The sequence below is a fragment of the Electrona antarctica genome (genome assembly GCF_951216825.1).
Source record: "Electrona antarctica genome assembly, chromosome: 21".
NCBI classification, from domain to species: domain Eukaryota; kingdom Metazoa; phylum Chordata; class Actinopteri; order Myctophiformes; family Myctophidae; genus Electrona; species Electrona antarctica.
Genome location: NC_136802.1, coordinates 18,635,016 through 18,658,039, shown reverse-complemented (window position 1 = coordinate 18,658,039; position 23,024 = coordinate 18,635,016). Strand labels below are relative to the sequence as shown.

Here is a 23,024-nt window from a genome sequence, read left to right as displayed (position 1 = left end):
ACCACTAACTACTAATGAGCAACACATGTGTGATTGAGAGCTGAAGGCCTCTGGTTGGTCAGTTAAGGAGAGGAATTCATGCCTGGACATGGACATGGCAGTATATGAATTTGCTGCTTTGTAGAACACTTGTGTTTTGGCTGTCCTTGTTAGCAGTGTAGTTTGCTATACCTACCATTCAGGCTAGCTTTAGACTCTGCAGTACATTAGTGGCTATGGCTTTTATCTTGTACTTTTGGTAAGATGTTTTCTTGAGGATATTTATTATTGAAGGCCACCTTGTGCTGATTCTTGTCTGAATTAACCATAATTATGCTGGCCTCCCACAGCCTTCTTTTTGTGTGGTCAACTGTAAGGTGTGCTGACTGTCCAGATGGTAAGAATTATTGGTAATACAAACCAACCAAAACTTGTATCTGTATGTTTGTTCCACTTATACTTTCCATGTCCACATAGGAGTGGTTCACATGGAGTGTCATGACCGATACTTGACAATGACAATTGACCTTAAATTTGCTGGCAATGAACCTCACTTGCAGGCTGTTGGTAAGCTTTACAACATCTTCTATTACTGTTGTGTTATGTTTGGGAAGCTGTCCTGTCTGTGTGTGAGCCCTGTTTGGTAACCGTTGTGAATTAATCGATGCTTGCTTCCTAGACCGTATGGATGTGTACAACATCACTGAGCAGTATCAAGCATTGTGTGGCTACAGTATCATAATTCGGCCCCTGCTGGGTCAGGCTGAATTCCGAGCCTCTTACTTCTCATGCCATGCAGAAAACACAGTATGTACACACACACACACACACACACACACACACACCATGTTATATTCTGCAAATACAAACTGGTGTTCATCTTAACCTCTTGAACCAGTCATCCATAATATGGATGACTGGGCACGTACGGGACAGCCCCCGAATATTATTATTATATTCGGGGGCTGCCCCGTGGTTCGACCATGCATTAAGGTTGGCAAACATGCATTAACGTTGGCAAACATGCGCTGCTCCCGTGCTTGCAGTTATGTTTAGGTTAGATTTCTGGTTCCTGGGGGGGAACATTAGCCAAAAGTAGCAGATCTACAAGCTCACAATGTGCGAGGGTCCAGTTTGCCAAGCGGTTAAGACTTAACTACCTGTTTCTTATTTTTGTTTAGGCAGATGAAACATTTGTGTTCAAGTTTAATCTGATTGCCACCCATGAAGGACGGGAGGTCACCTACACTTTGAACAAGACTTGTTCTCCCTCACTCCCGTGGTCTGCCAAAGAGGTTTCCTGTGAGGTCAACTATATGGAAGTAAGCTTTGATTCATGTGTTCATGCTTATTTAAAAGGGATACTGTATAAAATGCTAGTATTGTTTGTAGATATATTGCTTACATTATGGTGTACCATGTTTATACACTTTTGCCAGTGGTTCACAAAGTGGGGTCTGGGGACCCCAGGGGTCCTTGAGGTTGTTCCAGGGGGTCTCCAGCAAAATGTGTTATAGCGACGCAATGCATTGTGAGCTTGAACATCTGCTTGAGCTTGTACATCTTGAACACAAATCTTACATGGGGGTCTTTCTCGGCCCCACCCTTCTCCCATGTGTTTGGTTTCCAAGATGGCCGCAGCACCAGGAGGGGGTGGGGCGGAGGTGTGCGGGTGGGGTCGATATATATGCCCTTACTGGGCTGCATTCAAGACCCTTGCCTTGTGTCTGACACCTGACTTGTGTCTGAACACAGCTTTGATGGATGTGTTCTGCCCCCCCCTCCCCCCCATCAAACAAAATGTTTGGTCAAACCATATGGGCTTCCATTGGAAATGCATTGGAGTGGCCATTAAACACAGACAAAAGACAAACGCAAGACGGGTGTCTTGAATTTGTGAATGCAGCCCAGTAAGGGCATATGACGACCCCACCTGCTCACGTCTGCCCCACCCCCTCCTGGTGCTGCGGCCATCTTGGAAACTAAACACATGGGAGAAGGGTGGGGCCGAGCAAGGCCTGTATCCTTGATATGAAGAAGTGCGATAACCACTGCTTTAGGCCAATGTTGTGGTGGCTGCTAATGACTGGCTGCAGTGGAGGCTGCAGTGGAGGTGTTGACTAACTGACTAACTAGTTGTGGTTTCACTTTAGATTTCTGTGAGGAGTGATATGACCTGTCCATCGGGAACCAGGAAAGATGACTGGAATGATGCCCTCACTACGGTATGTTTGTAGGTGTTATATTTGTCTATCAGTTGACGGTATTCACACTGTGGCCAGTTCTGTTGATACCTCATTGTTGAGGTGGGCTATATGGTAATAAATAAATCGTCTCAACGATATGCCTTTTCAGAGTACTGTATTGCATGATAGTGAATGCACATTCTATGATTTGCAGTTCTATTACCTTAATTTATACTTCTGTAGAACAATGTTTTGTTTGTCAAAATTAAGTATGTTGGTCTGTTACTCATTATTTTAGTTTTTGTTACCTTGTAGGTGGTTGTACCATTAAGTAACTTGAAAAAGAATCGTGATAATATCATCGTGGATCCTGTTACTGCTTGAAAAAAAATCTATTTTTCCATATAGCCCACCCCTGCCAATGTGTGAATGTGGTCCGTGCTAAAAGTGCTGCTCACTGTATGATAAATGTGTTCATGTTGATGAATGATGGGTGTTGTTTCCTAGGCCTACGTTTCGGCTACGTCAGATTGGCAGGTGATGTTTCAGAAGCAGGACCAGCGGCTGACTCCCATGACCCTCGCTGAAGCTCGAAAGCAGGGCTACATGTTTGATGTGACCGATGGAAGGCTTGTATTTCGTACATCGTATGGACAGCCTCACTCATTTTCCACTCTGGTAAGAAATTATTTTAATGTTTCTAAGTACATGGGTCATTTGAAATATTTGTTGTCTGAATTGAAACTGTTGGTTGTCTAAAGTGAAATTATAGTTGATTGTCTTGAGATTAAACTAGTTCAAATGGATGGACAATCAGATTCACTGAATGGGACAAGATTCACTGCTTGCAATGTTGCCACCTGCTGTATTGTGTACACAGTATGTGACTAAATCGCATTGGATGTGCTGCAATCAGATTAGAGGGTACGGGTCCATTTGGTTTCATTTTACGCTCTCAGGAGTTACATTATTTTTAAACCTCTGCATTACTTAATTTTCAAGATGTCTACACAATTGGAGAATGTTGCTCAAAATAACAATTATTCTACGTTTGCCTGTTATCTCTCCTAATGGTACCAACATCAATACAGCATGGAATTGTGGACAAAATATTCTTTAGTTTTGGATGTGCAAGGCTAAATCTCATCAAATGGTGGTCCGTGGCTCAAAAGTTGAATAAATAATGGACCTTGATGCGAAAAGGGTTAAAGTTATGAAAACCACTGCTGTACATTATTATACTGTACCTTGTAGTAATGTAAGGCTTTCCATTTGGTGTCTCAGGTGGACGGTGTTCCAGTGGAGGTGATCCATTCAACACTGTTCTCGAGGCGGAGCTGGGCTATCATTATGGTGGACCTAGTGGCTGCTTGCTCCATGCGTCAGTAGGCCTACTACAGTACAGCTGTGATCTCTCTGCACAGACTCATCTTTACACTTGTGTTTTTTACAGTGTAAGCTTGAATTATTAATTTATTTGTAATGCTGCTGCCCCATACAGACGAAGGGTCCTACAATGACAGCAGCGTGATGTGGAAAACCCCTATGCTGTTGCCATTTATGTCGTCACCTCTTGGACTGAACAGCCAACGGCTCAGAATGGGGGTTAATGGTGACCTCCTTGAGCCACAGAGGCTACGTCAGCGAGGCTACGTCATTGAGGAAACCGAAACGATGGTCCAGATTAGCATCCCCTCTAATGATGAAGCAGGATACAGGAAGGTACTGAAATCAACGCATGAATCGTCAGGTCACTTTATAGTGTGACCTTTACTGTACATTCTGGATACCTTTTTTAACCGTATGTGGATGTATCTTATTTACTGTCCTTAGAGCTTGGTGTTGGACAACATGTACCATGAGAGCTTTATCTTCTACCTCTACGTTGAGCATCTCTTTGTGGATGAAGATAAAGTTCAAACTAGACAACGCCAACTCAGACGACTGACCACACCTCCTCTCGCTCGGCCTGCCTTCAGTGTTGATAGTAAGAAACAGTCCATCCAGAGCCATAATAAGGAGAGTTGCGCCCTTGCGTCTTTGCCTTTTTTTTTTACTATTTTGAAAAACATTTTAAAATTGTTCAACTAGCCGATCTACATTGACATGTTGTGAGCTTGTAGAGTGGCTATTTTAACAAATGAAAAATAACACCTGTGTGAAGTGAGGGGCGTTCTTGTCATCGTACAAATTTGACATAATTTCTCCTTTCATTGTCAATGGCAAATATTGAGACTTGTGGGGAGTCTGGACAAAAGCTGTATAGGAAGGGCTAGCGCCCCTCAAAATAGGGCCCTATGAGCCTTTGTCACCATTTCAAGTTACATGAACGACGTGACCACTGTTCTGCCCCCTCATTGACGCAACTCTCTGTAGTAGGCTCCGAGTCCATCCAGTTATGAGTGTGTGTGTGTGTATCTGTCCCCCTACTGTATGTAATAAAAAAGCAATGTGAATGTTTATTTCAGGGACTGTTTCTGAAGAACTCGTATTCACAGTGTACCTGGGAGTTTTCCCTGGTGATGTGGAGTTGGCCACTGTGAAGCTGAATGGACTCACTATCCCTCTGATGGATGAACACCGTTATATCGACAAAGTTGTTCACTACAACACCACCCATGGATACACTGTCAGGGTACCGTTTCAGGACACTGCTGTTCAGCGTCAGGTAGGATGAAATGGTTGATAATGAAACTTCTCCATGAGCAGGAATTTTCTGGGGCTTCGGAATGCCGATCCCTTCCCGAATTGGTTCTTGTGTTATGAGTGTGGTTCTCAACTGACATGTCTATTGGTGGTGCTTGTGACTCTTTGTAGCTGTCCAAAGAAGGAGTCCTGCAGTACAGACTAGACATCAACTGCTCTCTTATCATTCTGCCTAAGAAGGAGCCATACTATCATCTGGCATCGGTTGCGGCATTGTTCACGGATGTCTGTAAGTTAATTAATTGATGGTCTAACCATGCATTTTTATTTTTTTGAAGCAATGGTCAGAATTGCCAAGTGTTCTTGTGCTTGTCAACAGTTCCCCCAACCTTTGACGGTTTCTGCTCTGAGAAGGTCATCAGTTTCAAACTACAGCACCAGCCATTTGACTACTTGTGGCAGGCTTATATCGGGTCAGAACCCCTCACCCCAGAGCTGGCTGTTCAGAAGGGCTACATCATGCTCAATGACGGCCATAGTCTGCGTCTGGATGTGCCCCTCTTTTCTGCTGGCATCAGCTATGAGGTGGGATAATAACTCTAAAACTTCACTGAGAACATGTATGTATTTGTTGTTGACATAACAAACAAGTTCACTTTTACCTTTTTGCTTAGAACATTTGTTTGAAGAAATTCTCTGGCTCCTTTGAGATTCTCATCAAGGATGCCAAGACCTTGGAAGTCCGGAGTCGCACTGTGAAAGCCTGTAAATTCCCGACTAAAGAACTTGTTGGTAGGTAGGAACCTAATTAATCAATGAGGCTTTCTCATTGCAAGCAGGATGTCAACCGTGATGCTTTCTGTCTACAGCGTGCTCCACTAGAGGGCAGATGACTGTAGTGGCTGACTTGTCTATGGCCATCCCAGCTGGAGGGAAGGCTTCCAGAGTCTCTCTTCTGGACAAAAGATGTGCACCTATAGACACAATTGGCAACAGAGTTCTGTTCTCTTTTCCAATGAAGTCTTGTGGATCCAGAGTTAAGGTAGTAGCCTACAGCATTATCTTAAGACATTGCAATTGATAAAGACATTGTTAAAGGGTTGGAATTAAACTAAGAACTAGACTGCTTGGTTAGATTACACATCATTGCGATAAATCTTGTTTTGTGACCCGTAGCTTGACCAGGAGAACATGGTGATCTATGAGAACGAGATTGTCTTCAATCAAAAACTCTTTGCTGTGCCTGTGCCACCAGTTATTGCCAGGAATGCCACTGACAAGTATGTTCAACGTTTACTTTTAATAACCAAATCCTAAATTTGTATTTATAACCGCTTTGTTTTTAAATTCATATTTTTTGTTTTACCCTGCAGGGTCACAGTGCAGTGTGTCTATCCACTGGCTGGCCTGTATCGCCTCTTCTTAATACACAGGTTTGAGGCTGACTTCCCTGGCATGGGAAGTGTGATGCATACTACCAATAACAGTATGGGAAGTGTGGCGCATAGTACCAACACAATGAACGGTGTCTCTGAACGACTACACCCTATGCCTGTTCACACTACATTTGCACCCACCACTACCACTCGACCAACAACTACCACTAGACCCATCAAGAAACGTACTATACGTCCCAAGATTGTCAAAGTCAAAGCCCCCACTCCTCAACGTGTCAAACTCTACAGTGGCAAACTTGGCAGAGCAAGACTGTTAACTTAAAGCCTTCAAAAACGTAATCACTTAATGTGATGTCACTGTTTGAGATTTAAATTTCTCATCTTGACAATCTGCTCTCCTTCGTACAGGAGTCCAAAGAAAGTAATGATGTTTTGCAGTGACTGAATTATCTAAAATGGTTGTATGTTTGGTAATTAAAATTTTGCTATTAATAAAAAATAAATATTTTACGTGATTGTCATGTGTGACTTAAGGGATAGTGGCAGTATTTGTTTAGTACTTTAGCTTTGACCACATATTTAAAAGGTAGACTACAAATTAAATGATTGTCCTTGCTTGCAAAGATTTGGTAGACAACGGGACTATTTGAATCCCAGGCCAGTAACTTGAAATTTTCACCACACTGGTACGTTGCGAGACACATTGACGTGCATTTGAGTATAATAACGGGACCTTTTGTGGGCATTCCTATAAATGGAGACTCACTGTACTGTATCTATTGTCTTGGCGGGGCTTTGGTGCAAATGACACTGGCATCAGCGTATCTTTCGCAGGTTGTATACCTACAGTATATGGGCTTGTCAGGGGCATGGACAACTCCTTTCGACAGCGCTTTTGACAGGCGAAACAAACATTGGTATCCGTTTATTTTTAAAGCATGGATTGGAACCCTGTAACATATAGGACATGCTCCAGTCACTGGCTCACACTAAAGGTCCCAAATGTGTAAACAGAAGTGGGGAAAATAGCCTTTTGTTTTAGTGCCCCAACCACGTGGCATGACCTAGGCCTACAGCTTAAATTAAAGAACTGTTCTCCCAACACATGGTCAATTTAAATCTTTGATTGCAGACTTACCCCCAAGTGTCTGCAACTGTTTTTAAACATGGCCTACATGCTATGTCACACGATGAGGAAATGTTTCTGTTCTGTTTATTGAATGACTAGTGTCACTGCTGTTGTATCCTACTGATTCACCTGCCAGTTAGGAGCCCCCCCAAGCCCCCAGGGAGGCTCTAACGTTGAAGCGCTCGGCCCTACTGGTCAGAGTTGGGACTGCAGGCGGGCCTGTGCATTTATGACAAGGAACCCCCATGCAGCTGGGGTTTAACGTTGAACGCAAAAAATACGGAAGTAGACCGTTCTTCCGGGTGCTTCCAAATGCCACTGAGCAACTTCCATCGAAATGAATAGCAGGGGCGGGACAGTCCGTCCTCTATCCTTTATAACTCTATGGTTAGGAGCCCCTGCCTGCCAGGAGGACAAGTCCCAGCAACCCAGATTCGGTACAAACAAGGGATTCAATTCATTTTGCTCCTATGCCACCAAACTGTGGAACCTGGGGTGGGTGAATCCCCCACCCACCCCTGTTTCCCCTCACTTTATATATTTCTTTTCCCTTTTTACCTCCTATGATGATTTCTTTTTGACTATATAGTTGTGTATATTCGTACGTCTCTAAATGTTTTGATGAATTGAAAATGGTGGGCCCTATTGTAAACAAGTGTAATGCTTTATGGTGTCGTCCACTCACTGTTAACAGTTTTGTATTGAGTTGTACTTGAAATGTACTGTAATTCTGCAAACTTAATACATCAATCAATCAATCAATCAATCAATCCTACTCCTCCTGCCCAACTAGTCAGATTTTATACAACAAGATTAAGGTTTTTACAAAAGTTATACATAATATGTGCTTCATAGGCCTATATATATTATATAGGCCTATATGTCACCATTACTGATATATCTTATTCTCGATCCTTGTTCTAATACTTGTATTTAAACTTCAATCTCTTGAGCCGAAATCAAGTGTCTTGTTTGGACTAATAGCCAACTTTACTCAGCTCATTCAAGGCATGTTCAAGGTCGCCTTGTGTTCATTCATAGATGAGGCCTAGTTTAAGGAGTCAACCCAAAATGACATTAAAAAAATCGTTGCATTCTCCAGTCTACTGGAAGCCCCCATAAGTCCCATGTTAGACCCAGAAATGTTGGTTAGTATAAACTTTTATGATTCAAATGTAATCTATAGGTTTAGAAAATGAGATTAAGCTTGGTTGCTAAAAGTTGCACGTTGAGCCGCTTTCCCAAATGTGCTGACCTCATCAGACGGCTATGGCCATTTTTAGGCCAAGAAGTGTTTTTTTTAGCAACATTTGTTTTCAGCATCATGAAAACCCCTTAGTTTGACATGTCACATGCTACTTAAAGCATGATGAAATGTTGATGTTTTTGCCTTATACAGGATGTTAATGGTATGGTTACATATTATGCTAATTACTTAAATTGCTGTGCAATTTTTAGCAACCAAGCTTAATCTCATTTTCTAAGCCGGCTATAGATGACATTTGAATCATAAAAGTTTATACTAATCACCATTTCTGGGTTCATGAACATTCCAGTAGACTAAACACTCTTAATATCACACCTAACTAGTATCACCCTCCCCACCTGGCTTGCCTGTTGCCTCCCCAGAACACAGGTCAATGGGCTCTATGTACACACGCCATTTTGGAATGAAACTTAACTGGGCCATGGATCAGCCCATGGCACCACAGATTCAGCTTTATCCCAGGGGTGAACCCCAGACACACTACGTATGTCTGAATACGTATGTCTGCTAATTTCTTGGCCTATTCATACTCCAGTTTTAGTAGTGTGCTTTGCTATGTACATCTATTTTTGTACTCTGTTGATGCCAATACTTTCTTGTACTACATTGCCATGTTGATACTTATTCATATGTGAAGAGAACATAATGAACAGATATCACAGGTGAATAATATTAAACTAAATCTTTGTTGGGATATTCATGTTTGATAGTATAGTTGACCTGTGTCAGTTGAGTGTGGCTGATGATGGGTATTGGGTTGGTGTGTTCCTTCCATCACCTCCAGAGAGTGGATTGTCACATACATCCATAGAGGGGAATGTGACGCCATGGCTGCTGCCTCCTTCTCATTCTGACTTCCCCATGGATGGATGTCCTGCTCAGATCAATCAGCAGGACCAGCGCACACTCATTCTTCTTCTTCCAGTTTATTATACTCGTCGTCAGATCGTCTTGGTACAGAGCGCCCCCTTGTGGCTGTAGACAATATGTTCTTCTATGATCACACCAGTTGGATTTAATCTCAGGGGGATCAAATTATGAATGATGAATGAATGAATGCATGCATTTCTTATGTACCACTTTCTTATGTAGGCTATAAGAGGTGGCCAGTGTTCAGAGGGCATATGTTTCTTTCGTTTAGCCTGTAGCCTATAGTTAGGTTGTTGTAATAGGCATTTTAGATAACATTTAACTTCAAACCCTCGCAAATCTTACAGTGGTCTCCCGCCTCTAAGTGTTAGAGATCCTTGGTTTGATTCCACTCAGTGGTGGAAAAAATACTCAACGTCCTTCAATGAGTTTAGTCAAAGGATTAATACTGCAATCAATGTAGAAAGAAACACTCTGATAAAGTTGTGTGTATCCTCGGCCGGGAGGCGAACGCGGGACCTCGTATCAACAAGGCGCATCCGTTACCAGTTGACCATCGACATTTTGAATGTTTATAAAAGTATATGTTTCAGACGGTCGCGGACCTGACCTCACGGCCATAACCAGAGTCAGATAGTCACATCACATCCCAGACAGTAAAAGCGGGCCTTAAAAAGTGGACCGAAGGAGATTCACTATTTGGGTTTTTTGAAAGAGAAATGTTGTCCGACAGCTTTTCAGCTGCTGCGTCAGAGAAGGAACAGATCTACCAGGCAGCCATGCTGAAGCAGCCTGTGATAAAGTTACACAGAATAGAGAAGGAACAGATCTACCAGGCAGCCATGCTGAAGCAGCCTGTGATAAAGTTACACAGAAAAGTTATGTGCATGTTTTCATGTCACTGTGCACTTTGATTTCATCTTCAACAGAAAGCACATGTACACAAAGGTTGTCGGTACTCGGTGGAGTAACGGCGTAATACTTCCTCCGGCTCCTAGCACTAAACTGTGGTTTGATTAACCACAGTTGTGTGTGTGTGCGTGTGTGTACGTGTGTGTGCGTGTGTGTATGTACAAAGAGTATGTTTGCACATCATCAGTCATGACTCATGAGAGAGAGATAGAGATATAAGACAGAGAGAAATGCAATCATCAGTCAAGCCAGGAATGTTCAAACGGCCAATTGCTGCAAGCAGTTGCTGCTGCTGTCCTAAAGAATTCAGGACATTATAAATTGGTAATAATACAACACAGCGTCAGCTTGCATGTTATTTAAAACATTTTGTTCATGTTTTCCTCTCTCCTCATTCTCCATCCCAGATGTCATTCCTACGAAACTCAAACACATCTACAGCAGACATCTCAACCAACACCAGATAATCCATACAGGAGAGAAGCCCTACCACTGTGTCCAGTGTGGGACTAGGTTCAGCATGAAAAGTAATCTGAAATGTTACCAGAGAATTCACACAGGAGAGAAGCCCTACCACTGTGTCCAGTGTGGGACTAGGTTCAGCATGAAAGGTACTCTGAAACTGCACCAGAGAATTCACACAGGAGAGAAACCCTACTGCTGTGACCAATTTGGGACTAGGTTCAGCATGAAAAGTACTCTCAAACGTCACCAGATAATTCACACAGGGTTGAAGCCCTACCACTGTGACCAGTGTGGGAAGCTGTATAGCTCGAGCAGTGATCTCAAACGTCACCAGATAATTCATACAAGAGAGAAGCCCTACTACTGTGACCAGTGTTGGAAATGGTACAGTTCGAGCAGTGATCTCAAACGTCAACAGAGAATCCATACAGGAGAGAAGCCCTACTACTGTGACCAATGTGGGACTAGGTTCAGCATGAAAAGTACTCTCAAACGTCACCAGATAATTCATACAGGGTTGAAGCCCTACCACTGTGACCAGTGTGGGAAACGGTACAGCTCGAGCAGTGATCTCAAATGTCACCATAGAATTCATACAAGAGAAAAGCCCTACTACTGTGACCAGTGTGGGCTATTCGTGATGTATTATTATTTATTGGCCATATAATCTTTGCACAAGTGTGTAGAATAGATGTTGTATGGCAGGATCAGCCTAAATTGCACTCATTTAGCGGAAACGAAGAAAGGTCCAAGATGGCGGAAAGATTCTGAGACAGAGTGGATGAAAACACCTTTTTTTTAAATTGAAAGCTACCGACCTCCGGGTTTCAAACGCTTGGCGTATATGAACCAACAGGTGGCACTCGGGGCCATTCGGGGCGAGTTCGCTTAGACTCTCGTAGATTGAAAATGTCAGAATCGATAAATACATCCACGAGGATCTAAATCTTAGGCTATGATGGAAAGGCCTAAAGTTTATTGTCTGTCAATGTATTGATTTGAACAATTGTTGTTATATGAGAATGTTTTAAAACAAATTAAATAAATGAAAAAGAACAAATCCAGATGTGACGCTTCTTTCTTGGCCTACTGGAGTCGTACAGTTTCTCGCTGATCGGTCCAGTGGTGGTTGTGACATTTATTTGTGCAAAACACATACAATTTGACATACTATAGTATGCCATTTTTGACATGAAAAAGGTTGAGCACCACTGACAGGTTTTTCAGAAAACTGTCATGATTTAGAAGACATTTGTAGAATCGTCCTCAGGTGGGTTAAACAACTGTTGAAAATACCAAATAAAGTATCAAATAAATAAAAAAAGACAGTCATCCGCTTGCAGCAAGCTATACACCTTGAAAAGTACAGTCATGACTCTCACAAAACTCAAGTGCACACTTAAACTGTATGTTGACTGTTTTACTGTTGAGCTGTTATGTTATATTTTTTTGTGTGTGTGTGTAAAGGGTGTAATTACAGAGCTGTCTGGGTGCTGTAAATATTGATATGACAATTAACATTTTCACACAAATGATGTTGTATTACTGTATGATAGACAATATATTAAAAGTGGGTTTCAGGTGTGGTAATCTGAACACTGTCTTTGCTAGTGAAATAGTGCATTTCATATTGAATGTAAACATACAACAGGACTAAGGTGAGGCAGTCAGCAGGTCACAGCGCTGTAGGGCTTCGAACCCTATATCCAGCAGAAGCTTGGATAGTACTACTACCAGTGCTTTTCTTTGCTCTGCAACACCATGCCTTTACTTGCATGTGAATTATTTTGTTTTGACGGTACTTGTACTATACTGTTCTACATTTTTGTCTAATAAAATAGGATATTAATTTAATCAATCAATCAATCATCAAACTGCATTAATTAGAGATGCTACTAACCAAGCTATCCATGTCAACATGCTCTATAGAAGTCTCAATAACAGGTAGGCTATAAGTAACGTTTAATGTTTAGTAATGTTTAATGTAGCAGAAGAGGTTGGAAGTTATGATCTGAATTGTATATATTTTTTATTATTGGACTCTTATTGTGACGTAACAAACCCCAGACCGGAAGTGCTTGTTAACTGATCTGTATATAACCAGGTGTGAATAAACTTGCTCAGTGACGTGTGTCGTACTGAGATCCAGCAACACTAAGCTGATGCCTCCTGGTGTATTGTTTATTTACTTGAGGATTATTCCTTCGTCTATTTCTTCACTTCTTATATTTCTGGTACAACACGCTAAGACAGCTGTGAAACTCAACAGGTTATGGGCCCAGAGAGACCAGATTTATTTACGAGGTGAAAAGTTTGTTGTCGGCGTGCTTTGCCGAACTAGTCTCGAGCTAGGCTAACAACAGAAGAACAGAACCATGAGGGCTGCTTCGAGTGGCCGTTGGTCAAGATTGTGTTTCGATGGAGATGCGGAGAGATATGTACTGTGGGAGACGAGGATGTTGGGACATCTGCTACTACAGGGGTTGAAGGATATCGTCCTAAAAAATCCCGAGCCACCCGTCGAGGGTGAAGAAGTTGATGTGCCCTACGAGGACAAGAATGCTTTGGCATATGGAGAGTTGGTCCAGTTTTTGGACAGCAAGAGCCTGTCGCTCATTACACGAGCAGCGACGGATGATGGACGCAAGGCACTACAGATCCTGTGAGCGTTGGTGGCGGTACGGTGTGCTACAGATGCGGCGTGAGAGGGCACATAGCCAAAATGTGCGATCGCCAGGAGTGGTGCCAATACTGTCAACGGACAAGGAGACAACAGCGGCGAGATGACGCGCAGAGAGTGTCGGAGAAGAACGGCAGCGAGCACGAGTACTCATTCGGGGTGAGCGACGAAGTTCAACGAGTGAGAGCCGAACGAGGGCATCGTGTGAGACAGACGGGTCTGATGGTCCACACGGGAGCGACTTCCCACATCATCACAGACATCACAAAGTTCACGAGTTTCGACGGCAGTTCCAGCCAAAAGAACACTGTATGGAGTTGGCTGACGGTACGAGATGCCAGGGAGTGGCGGAGCGCAGAGGAGATGCGAAGGTGATTCTGATCGACAGCATGGGGCAGCGTCACACAACTACCCTGAGAGGTAACAAGACAACTCACCCCTTTTGCCACTTACCCCGAACGTCCGGACAACTCACCAGGGGTGAGATGTCTTCACTTTCGGGGGTGAGATGTCTTAACTTTCGGCCACTTTCGGGGTGAGTTGTCTTTACTTTCGGGGTGAGTTGTCTGACTGAATATGTAGCCTTTGAGCTCTTTTATATACTTTACTGAACTAATGGTGACATAGTTCCTATTGGATATTGAAGTAGTCTATTTTCAGAACTTTGCAACAACAACAATTTCTACAATAATATATAAGTATAATTAAGTCAAGGCATGATAGCACAATCACAATATAGGCTACAGATGTAAATATATTTATGACACAGTAAAATGTCGAAAATGAGTGCTATTCCCCTTTAAGTATGTCAAGGTAAAATTCATACATTTAATAAACCTTACAAATACAAACATTATTGTTTGTATGTAGGCTACCCAGTAGCCTACCCATATGATTAGATGAATGTGCAACATTGTTTCCATCTTCCAAGCATATTCCTGCCAAAATGGAGATCTTAAATTGTTGAAAATGTCTTTAAACCTCTGATTCCACTCATTTCCTTGTATAATCTGAATGATTTCCCCCCCCTATTATTAGCCGTGACTGCGCACGTCTGTAGGAACCGATAGTTAGATCCGAAATTGCATTAGGCCTATACTGTAATGGGTGCCACGGAAAGTACAGACAACTCACCCCGACATGTCAGAAAGTGAAGACAACTCACCGGGGTGAGTTGTCCAGTATTCCCCTGAGACAGGCATTGTACATTCCTACATATCCACAGGACATGTTTTCGGTGCAAGCAGCAACCACCAGAAAGGTAAAAATGTTCTGAAGTGCAGAGATGGTACGAGGTTCAAAATATATGTGTACAACAGACTGTATTATTTGAACACAGTGAACGACCAGAAATGTATGGCTAAGGGTAAAGTGCAGACGCACAGGTGTGTGACCCCACCCATTGTAGAGCACCAGACACAGACTGAAATGCCCATTGTTAATGATAATGATTATGATGATTTTGAGGTGCCGAGATGGAGGAGTAGGTCTAAGAGAAATGCTTCACTCCTACCACGAGAGCAGGTTCAGGTTCAAGTGCACAAGGCTGTAGTAGCTACACCTCAGGCAAGCCAGACTGTGCAGTCAGATGAGGGCCAGGCTAAAAATGAGGCTAAACGGCAGACATGTTACCCTCCCAGAGTGAGGATGAAGCCAGCCTATTTGAGTGACTATGTAACTGTCAGTGCAGAAAAGGTCCCGATGAACATGGACTATTCCTACAGGTTACGAGTCAGACAGCCAGAGGGCAAGAAAGCAGTGGGGGATAGAAACGGGATGGTGCATGATTATTGGAAATCACACTAGTACGCAAAACCCAGATATGCAAAAGAAAATGAGAACACAAAAGAAACCAAAGAGAAAGAAATTTTCATTTGTGTTTGAGTGATATCTGATTATGTGATTTATGTATTGCTATTTATTAGTGTATTTGAAAAGAAAATATGCATTTGAAGAAGAGTAACATGTGTATTTAAGTTGATGATTGAAACCAGTAATGACAACATGATGACGGATGTCAAAGGTTTAACTTGAAAATGTTTTCTTGATTTGTACAGAGTGTCAAATAATGCTTAAAGATTTGTTTGAAGAGACATATGCATTTGAAGTGTGTTTTGTATTATATTGTGAAAAGAAGAGGGGGGAGGAAATGTGTATATAAGAGAAATGTATGAAAAAGAAAATATATCCAATGTGAGATCAAGTGGGGGTGTTGGAAGTTATGATCTGAATTGTATATATATTTTATTATTGATGGACTCTTATTGTGACGTAACAAACCCCAGACCGGAAGTGCTTGTTAACTGATCTGTATATAACCAGGTGTGAATAAACTTGCTCAGTGACGTGTGTCGTACTGAGATCCAGCAACACTAAGCTGATGCCTCCTGGTGTATTGTTTATTTACTTGAGGATTATTCATCTATTTCTTCACTTCTTATATTTCTGGTACAACACGCTAAGACAGCTGTGAAACTCAACAGAGGCAATTCATTCAACAGAGTTTTGCACAATTTTAACGCTTGAAATGTGAATCTACTGTGCTGACTACACCATGATATATTAGGAGTACAATAACTTTGCATTGTGAATAAAACGTAACCACAGTGTGGTTGCAGTGTAATGCTAAAGGTTTAATCGTGCATTCTGGTATTATTGTGAATCAATGGATTGAGTGCTGTCCTTACTTTCACCAACTTCAGTGTTTACGGACTGACCTATAATAACAAACAATAGGCCTATATCCTACAATTGCTCAGTGAGTCTCAGACTGGGGGGTCCGGGCAACCCCTGCAGTGTTGCTGGGGTCCGGGGACCCCCAGTAGCCTACCTACCTGTCAGTTGCTGGGTGTCCCAGAGATAGAAATGCCACTAAATGAGGGTCCGTCCGTAGCACAATGCATGTCATTGTCAAACTAGCCCTATCTCCATCGGTTTTCCGAAAAACGTGGCCGGTGTGCCTTTAATAATGGATTTTATTTATAACGCACTTTATATTCGTCAGAATCTCAAAGTGCTAGAAAGTGCTTTACCTTTACCGTAACCTCACAAAATGGAAAATGGAAAATTACCAACGCGGTTCGAACAGGAAAAGTTATGAAGTTAGGACTCTAGATCGGATGACTAGACCACTGAGGACGTCAGGAGGTTGGAGATCAAGGTCTGTATAGAGACACACGGGGACTACAAATTTCACGCCCCCAAATGAGACAGCGTCCCCACTTCTGGTCTGTTGGCACGGATACTGCAGGCCAGCCCATAGAAGTCCATTGAAATTCAACTGTAGTTAGCCTACTTTTAAAATAATATGAAATGAACTGAAGACTATATTGATTTGAATAAAAATATGTTTCCAAATGTATGAAGTGTCTTTGTCAACATATATTGTTTTCTCAATAGAGGATGTATTTCACATTTAATTTACCACTTGAATGAGTTACCCATTATGTTAACGGAGCAGAGGGTTGCCGGCAGACAGAGAACCTGTCGCTTTTACGGGACGTCACTGCCTTTACGAGGCTACGAGCACCGACTTTGAAGAGTGGAATTCTCAATATGCATCCCGATCCCGACTGACTTTGTTATTCATGTCTATATTTTGAACATGTCACAGGCTTACTATATATGTTCTACCTACCACGGAGCTCCGACGGTGTGTTTTACCGCTGTCAACTTGTTGTATAATTAACTTTGCTGAATAGTTGCATGGGAAAATAACCCAGCTAAATGGAGGAGTGACATCCTGACATTTTCAACTAGCTAGTGAATTCTCCAGATGAGTATTAATAATAGTCTTGCAAGATGCTGTTTAGATCATTTTCAACAAATACATAGCATATAAAACGAAATACAACAAATATATCTGGGTATTGAAAACCTCAAGGGATGCATCCGTGACGTATATACCGTGCGACCACTTTGACTTGAGATTTACAATGCTAGCACTTTTCACAAACTGATGGAGTATATTATAGTACATTGTAGGATGTATATTGAAATGGCAGGTATGTGACATTGAAAAGGACAAATTAAACATATGGGACACTTTATTAGAACACAAAAAAAATCGCTATAGCCTCAGTAATGAACCAGTGAAATTAGGGTATTTTATGATGCCTCTCATAGGGATTGCATTGGCAGCTGCAGTACACAGTTGAAACGGACCAGAAGTGGGGCCGCTGTCTCATTTGGGGGCGTGAAATTTGTAGTCCCCGTGTGTCTCTATTGTGTATTTAAGCCGTGACGTCAGCCGCTCTTCCAGAGCCACTTCCGGGTTCTACTCGAGGAAGCTTCCACGTAATATATTTTCTTTACAGTTACATTAATAATTCTATTCGAGTTGGAAGCATTAAGACACATTTTAACCCTCAATGGCTTCGTTTCTGAAAAATAACGTTATTGTAAAAAAAAAAACGCGATCATATGTAGCTATTTAGTATTTACAATGAGAAGCGGACGGGACCCGGATGTAACGTAGGAGGACTACAAAATGACTACAAGAAACTCGCAGGAAAAAACTTGCGGGAAAAAACTTGCGGGCGTGCCTCACACCGGAAGGAAGTGACGCCCCCCTCAAATACGGCGCAGACGCGCTGAGTTGGGTTGGTCGGTCAGTTTGTTTGAGAGTGCCACGTCACCACATCTTGTCCGTCGGCAGGTAAATAATTCAATGTTATTTAATACTTTAATACTACAGCGGGCACCAGATGGTTCCCATTTGGGCTTGCCCGTGTGGGCTTTAAGTGGGTTCTACCTGGGCCCTAGGTGGGCCCCACCTAGGCAATTTTATGTGGGACCCTAGTGGGTCCTAACTGGGCTTGCCCATGTGGGTTGTCAGTGGGTTCTACATGGGCCCTAAGTGGGCCCCAACTAGGCAATTTTATGTGGGACCCTAGTGGGTCCTAACTGGGCTTGCCCATGTGGGCTTTAAGTGGGTTCTACCTGGGCCCTAGGTGGGCCCCACATAGGTGATTTTATGTGGGACCCTAGTGGGTCCTAACTGGGCTTGCCCATGTGGGCTTTCAGTGGGTTCTACCTGGACCTGAGGTGGGCCCCACCTTGGCAATTCTGTGGGACCCGCCTTTTTCCCATATGGGATAGATGTGGGATCCAAGTGGGCTTGCCTGTGGGATCTCCACAGGCAAACCCACTTAGGCTTGAAGTTGGTTCTGACTGGGCACTGGTTCCTTTGAAAAAATGAAAAATGTTAGAAAATATAATAATAATAATCTTTGACAATGTTTATTTAAAACATGACAACAAAATAATAAAAATAACAGTGAATATAATAGATAAGATAAAATAGAAATAAAGACAATGCACAAGGTTACTCTTAAGGAAGGTAAAAGCAGAAGTGTCAAAGTACATGAGAAAAAGGCACACACATATTCACCAAATGTACATCTATACAGCATAATACATTAAAAAATCACTTTAAATGCACAGAAATATACCAATAATGCTCCACAGGGACTAAAATATGGTAAAAAAATAAAAAACGTAGAAATAGAAAAACACGAAGATAAAGTGCTGACTGCAGGTCTAACTAGAAAAAGTGCCCTTCTGGGCACAGGTCTCCACCAGGAGGATAGGAGTGTGTGTGTGTGATGTGTGGCAAAATGTCTAGGAGCAATATAAACGTGTGTGTGTGTGTGTGTGTGTGTGTGTCTGTGTGTGTGTGTGTGTGTGTGTGAGACGCGGCTTGGCCTGTTGTAGCGCCACCATGAGGCTGATTTGAAAACTGTCAAGTGGCATTTCTTCCAAAGCCTAGTGGGAATATGCATGCACAGTTTCACCACAATCGGACGCTGCGTTGAGTAGTTGTGGCGATTTGTACAAAACGGGTACAAAGCGGGCTACTCCTGAAAAGTTTAGAAGCCAATCGTAGGCTGGATTATGAGAAATCAAACAAACCCGTCTTGATCACATGACTATGGAGAGCATGTGTACCGATTTGCATGAAATTTGGATAAAATCTGAAGGAGTAATATTAGAAAATGTGTTTTACATATGTCGGCCTCCTGGTGGCGCTATAAAGAGCAGATGTGAAAAATTCCAGGCAAAGGTTTTTCCTTGGCCTCTAGGGAGTTGGCATACAAAGTTATCCACAGATCCGTGCAGTTAGAGGTAAAAACACTTTTCGGCCAGTTATAGCGCCACCATGAGGCTGAGTTGAAAATGTTCATGTGGCATTTCTTCCTCTGCCTAGTGGGAATGTGCGTGCACAATTTCACAGAAATCACACAATGTGTTCATGATTTGCAGCATTTTGTTTGAAACTGAGCACTCCTGCGAACGTTGGAAGCCAATTTTAGCCAATCAGGATGGAGTCTGAGAAATCTGAAAGACCCGTTTCGTTGAATGGCTCTAGAGAGACTGTGTACCAATTTGCGTGATGTTTGGACAAAATCTGTAGGTGTACTGTCCAAAAACTTGTTTTGCACAAAGTGGCCTCCTGGTGGCGCTATAACAGGCCGTTCTGGAAATTATGGGGCAGAGGTTCATCGTTGGCATCCAGGGAGTGTGTGTGCAAAATTTGGCATCGACCGGGTTAACGGTGCCGGAGATTAGCTGTTCACAGACGGAAGGACGGACGGACACACACACGGACACACACACACACACACACGGACACACGGACGGACGGACGGAGTGCAAAACATACTCTCTCCCCATGCCTTCGGCCTGGTGGAGACAATAAACAGCAATGTGAATGCATACATATATAACAAATCACAAATCGTCCATTGTCCAATATTGTTTTTAGGCCTGAGGAAATATGAGATTCCGTTTCATGTTTCAGATGAAACATGAAAACCAACAGAACCAATACAAGCTTCAGCACAGGGAAGCATTGTGCTCATGAGATGGAGAGACCGAGACCTTTCCTACTGGGGCGGTGCTCCAGTTGGAGAGAGCCTTATCTGCATTCTTGTGTTCTTCAGTCCCCCTAAAATAAATGACAAGAAGCCATGAACAGGAAAGAATTTGTTGAAAAAGGAAGGCCATCTCCTTTCTCCTTTCCTGGAGCTGCTCGCAAACGTGGAAAGCGCTGTACTTCTTCCTGCTGGAGTCCTGAAGATCCATACTGGCTGTCCATCTCTGACGCTCTGGAGTTGCAGTACACAGACTTTCCTCACCGGCCCTGAAAACTGATTTCCTGGTTAAATAACACAAATAGAATTTAAATTATACCACAACAATGTGTCCAGTTTACTGTTGTGACTGCCCTTCCCTTCCCACCTCTCACATGTACAAATACATTACATGCCCATTTTCTTTAAAATAATAAAAAATAATAATAACAGACTTACTTTTCCCCCTCTTTTTCAAGCTGATCTTATCTGACTTTAGGCTGGACAAACATTGGAATCTGCAAGAAAAACAATATTCAAATAGTTTTTCTTTAAACTTAAAAAAATATAAATTAAATATACTTTTGTGTCTATTCTTGGCCCTGTCCTTTCCCCCTTCTACACAGAATCCCTTAGCTGGAAATAGCTGATCTACAATCAGCTATCAGCAACAAAAAACACATTGCATTGTGAGCTTGTAGATCTGCTTTTTTGCTGACTGTTTGTCTGTATTGTACATAACCTGTAAGCTACATGCTTTTACAGAAAGTTTGAAGAAAATAGTATTTATTTGTCTGTACTTTTTGACCTATTTAATGCTACCTCGGTGAAGAACATTATAGTGATTTCAAGCTGTTTAACTGTATGAAAGGCTATCATAATTGCCAGCTTACATATAATAAAACAAATTTTAAGCATTTAAATCTTTACTTACTTAGTTGAGAGCAGATATTCCTCTTACTGTGTAGTTCCTTTGTCAGTTTGAAAGTGGTGGGAAAAGGCAGACACAGTGGGGGTTGAAAGACCCATCAGGACCTCTGCTGTCAGCTGGTCACCCTACCCCCAACACTAACCAGCCAAACCATTTTTTTCCCACCTGGCTAATGACCCCACCCTCTCCATGCAGTAGTTCCTTCTTCAGTCTCCAGTGACCTCATTTATTGGAAATGTGTACACATCATTTCAATTCCCTTTTAATTGTACATACATTATTTTGTTTTGCTCAAACTAGTGGAGAAGTGTTCCAGTAGAACTAAAAGACAAGTCATGTTATGCTGGGTTTTATGGTGAAAATAGCCAATCTACAAGCTCACAATGCGCTGTGACATGCTGTGAGGTTGTAGATCAGCTATTTTCAGCATTAGATGTAGTCTAAAATCCAATTATATTTAGTCGACAAAAACTAGACTAATAGTAAAACTAAATGCAATTTAGAATAAAACTAAAATGTGCAGTATTCTACATGTTACAATGTAAACAAACCTTTTAATAAAAGTGAGAGAGATAGATGGTGAGAGAGCATAGAATATAGCGAGAGAGGGATAGAGAATACTTTTACTTCTACTCCACATCTCAGAGGTAAATATTGTAATTTTACAGGCAGGCAGACAGACAGACCCTTACTATATGTGCCACTATGTGTTAAATAGAGTTAATTTAATAGAGTTAAATATCTATATGGGTCCTTTCTGCTAGCAGTGCCTGCCTGCCTGCCTGCCTGTCTGTAGAACTTGAGCTGTATACTTTCTTGACCGGGGTTCCCAACTTCCAATGCAGGGCTTTGTACTGGGCCCAGGGCTCTTTGCATTGTGACCTGTTCTGTGAGCTTGTAGATGGGCTTGCCCACTTCCAACCCATGCCAGTTAGCCCACATGTAGACCATGTGGGACCTACATGGGCTTGCCCACTTCCAACCCATGCAAGTTAGCCCACATGTAGACCATGTTGGACAGCCATCGGCATGCCCACTTCCAACCCATGCTAGTTAGCCTGCATGTAGACCATGTGGGACCTACATGGGCTTGCCCACTTCCAACCCATGCAAGTTAGCCCACATGTAGACCATGTGGGACCTACATGGGCTTGCCCACTTCCAACCCATGCAAGTTAGCCCACATGTAGACCATGTTGGACAGCCATCGGCTTGCCCACTTCCAACCCATGCCAGTTAGCCTGCATGTAGACCATGTGGGACCTACATGGGCTTGCCCACTTCCAACCCATGCAAGTTAGCCCACATGTAGACCATGTGGGACCTACATGGGCTTGCCCACTTCCAACCCATGCAAGTTAGCCCACATGTAGACCATGTTGGACAGCCATTGGCTTGCCCACTTCCAACCCATGCTAGTTAGCCTGCATGTAGACCATGTGGGACCTACATGGGCTTGCCCACTTCCAACCCATGCAAGTTAGCCCACATGTAGACCATGTGGGACCTACATGGGCTTGCCCACTTCCAACCCATGCAAGTTAGCCCACATGTAGACCATGTTGGACCTACATGGGCTTGCCCACTTCCAGCCCATGCCAGTTAGCCCTCATGTAGAGCATGTGGGACCTACATGGGCTTTCCCACTTTCAACCCATGCCAGTTAGCCCACATGTAGCCCATGTGAGGCCTGCATGGGCTTGCCCAC

At 42.7% G+C, this 23,024-nt stretch overlaps 1 protein-coding gene across 1 annotated transcript; it reads left to right on the top strand.

The window, feature by feature from the left end:
- Nucleotides 1-84: 84 nt before the first annotated feature.
- Nucleotides 85-6,718, top strand: LOC306913656 (uncharacterized protein). Its single transcript, XM_079490443.1, has 17 exons — nucleotides 85-238; nucleotides 330-376; nucleotides 457-546; nucleotides 659-786; nucleotides 1,161-1,301; nucleotides 2,133-2,204; nucleotides 2,673-2,843; nucleotides 3,450-3,546; nucleotides 3,667-3,887; nucleotides 3,999-4,152; nucleotides 4,634-4,833; nucleotides 4,983-5,100; nucleotides 5,191-5,396; nucleotides 5,486-5,603; nucleotides 5,681-5,853; nucleotides 5,988-6,091; nucleotides 6,185-6,718. Exons 1-17 carry the CDS (start codon nucleotides 216-218, stop codon nucleotides 6,528-6,530), a joined length of 2,409 nt encoding a protein of 802 aa, XP_079346569.1. The 5' UTR covers nucleotides 85-215; the 3' UTR covers nucleotides 6,531-6,718.
- Nucleotides 6,719-23,024: the final 16,306 nt, after the last annotated feature.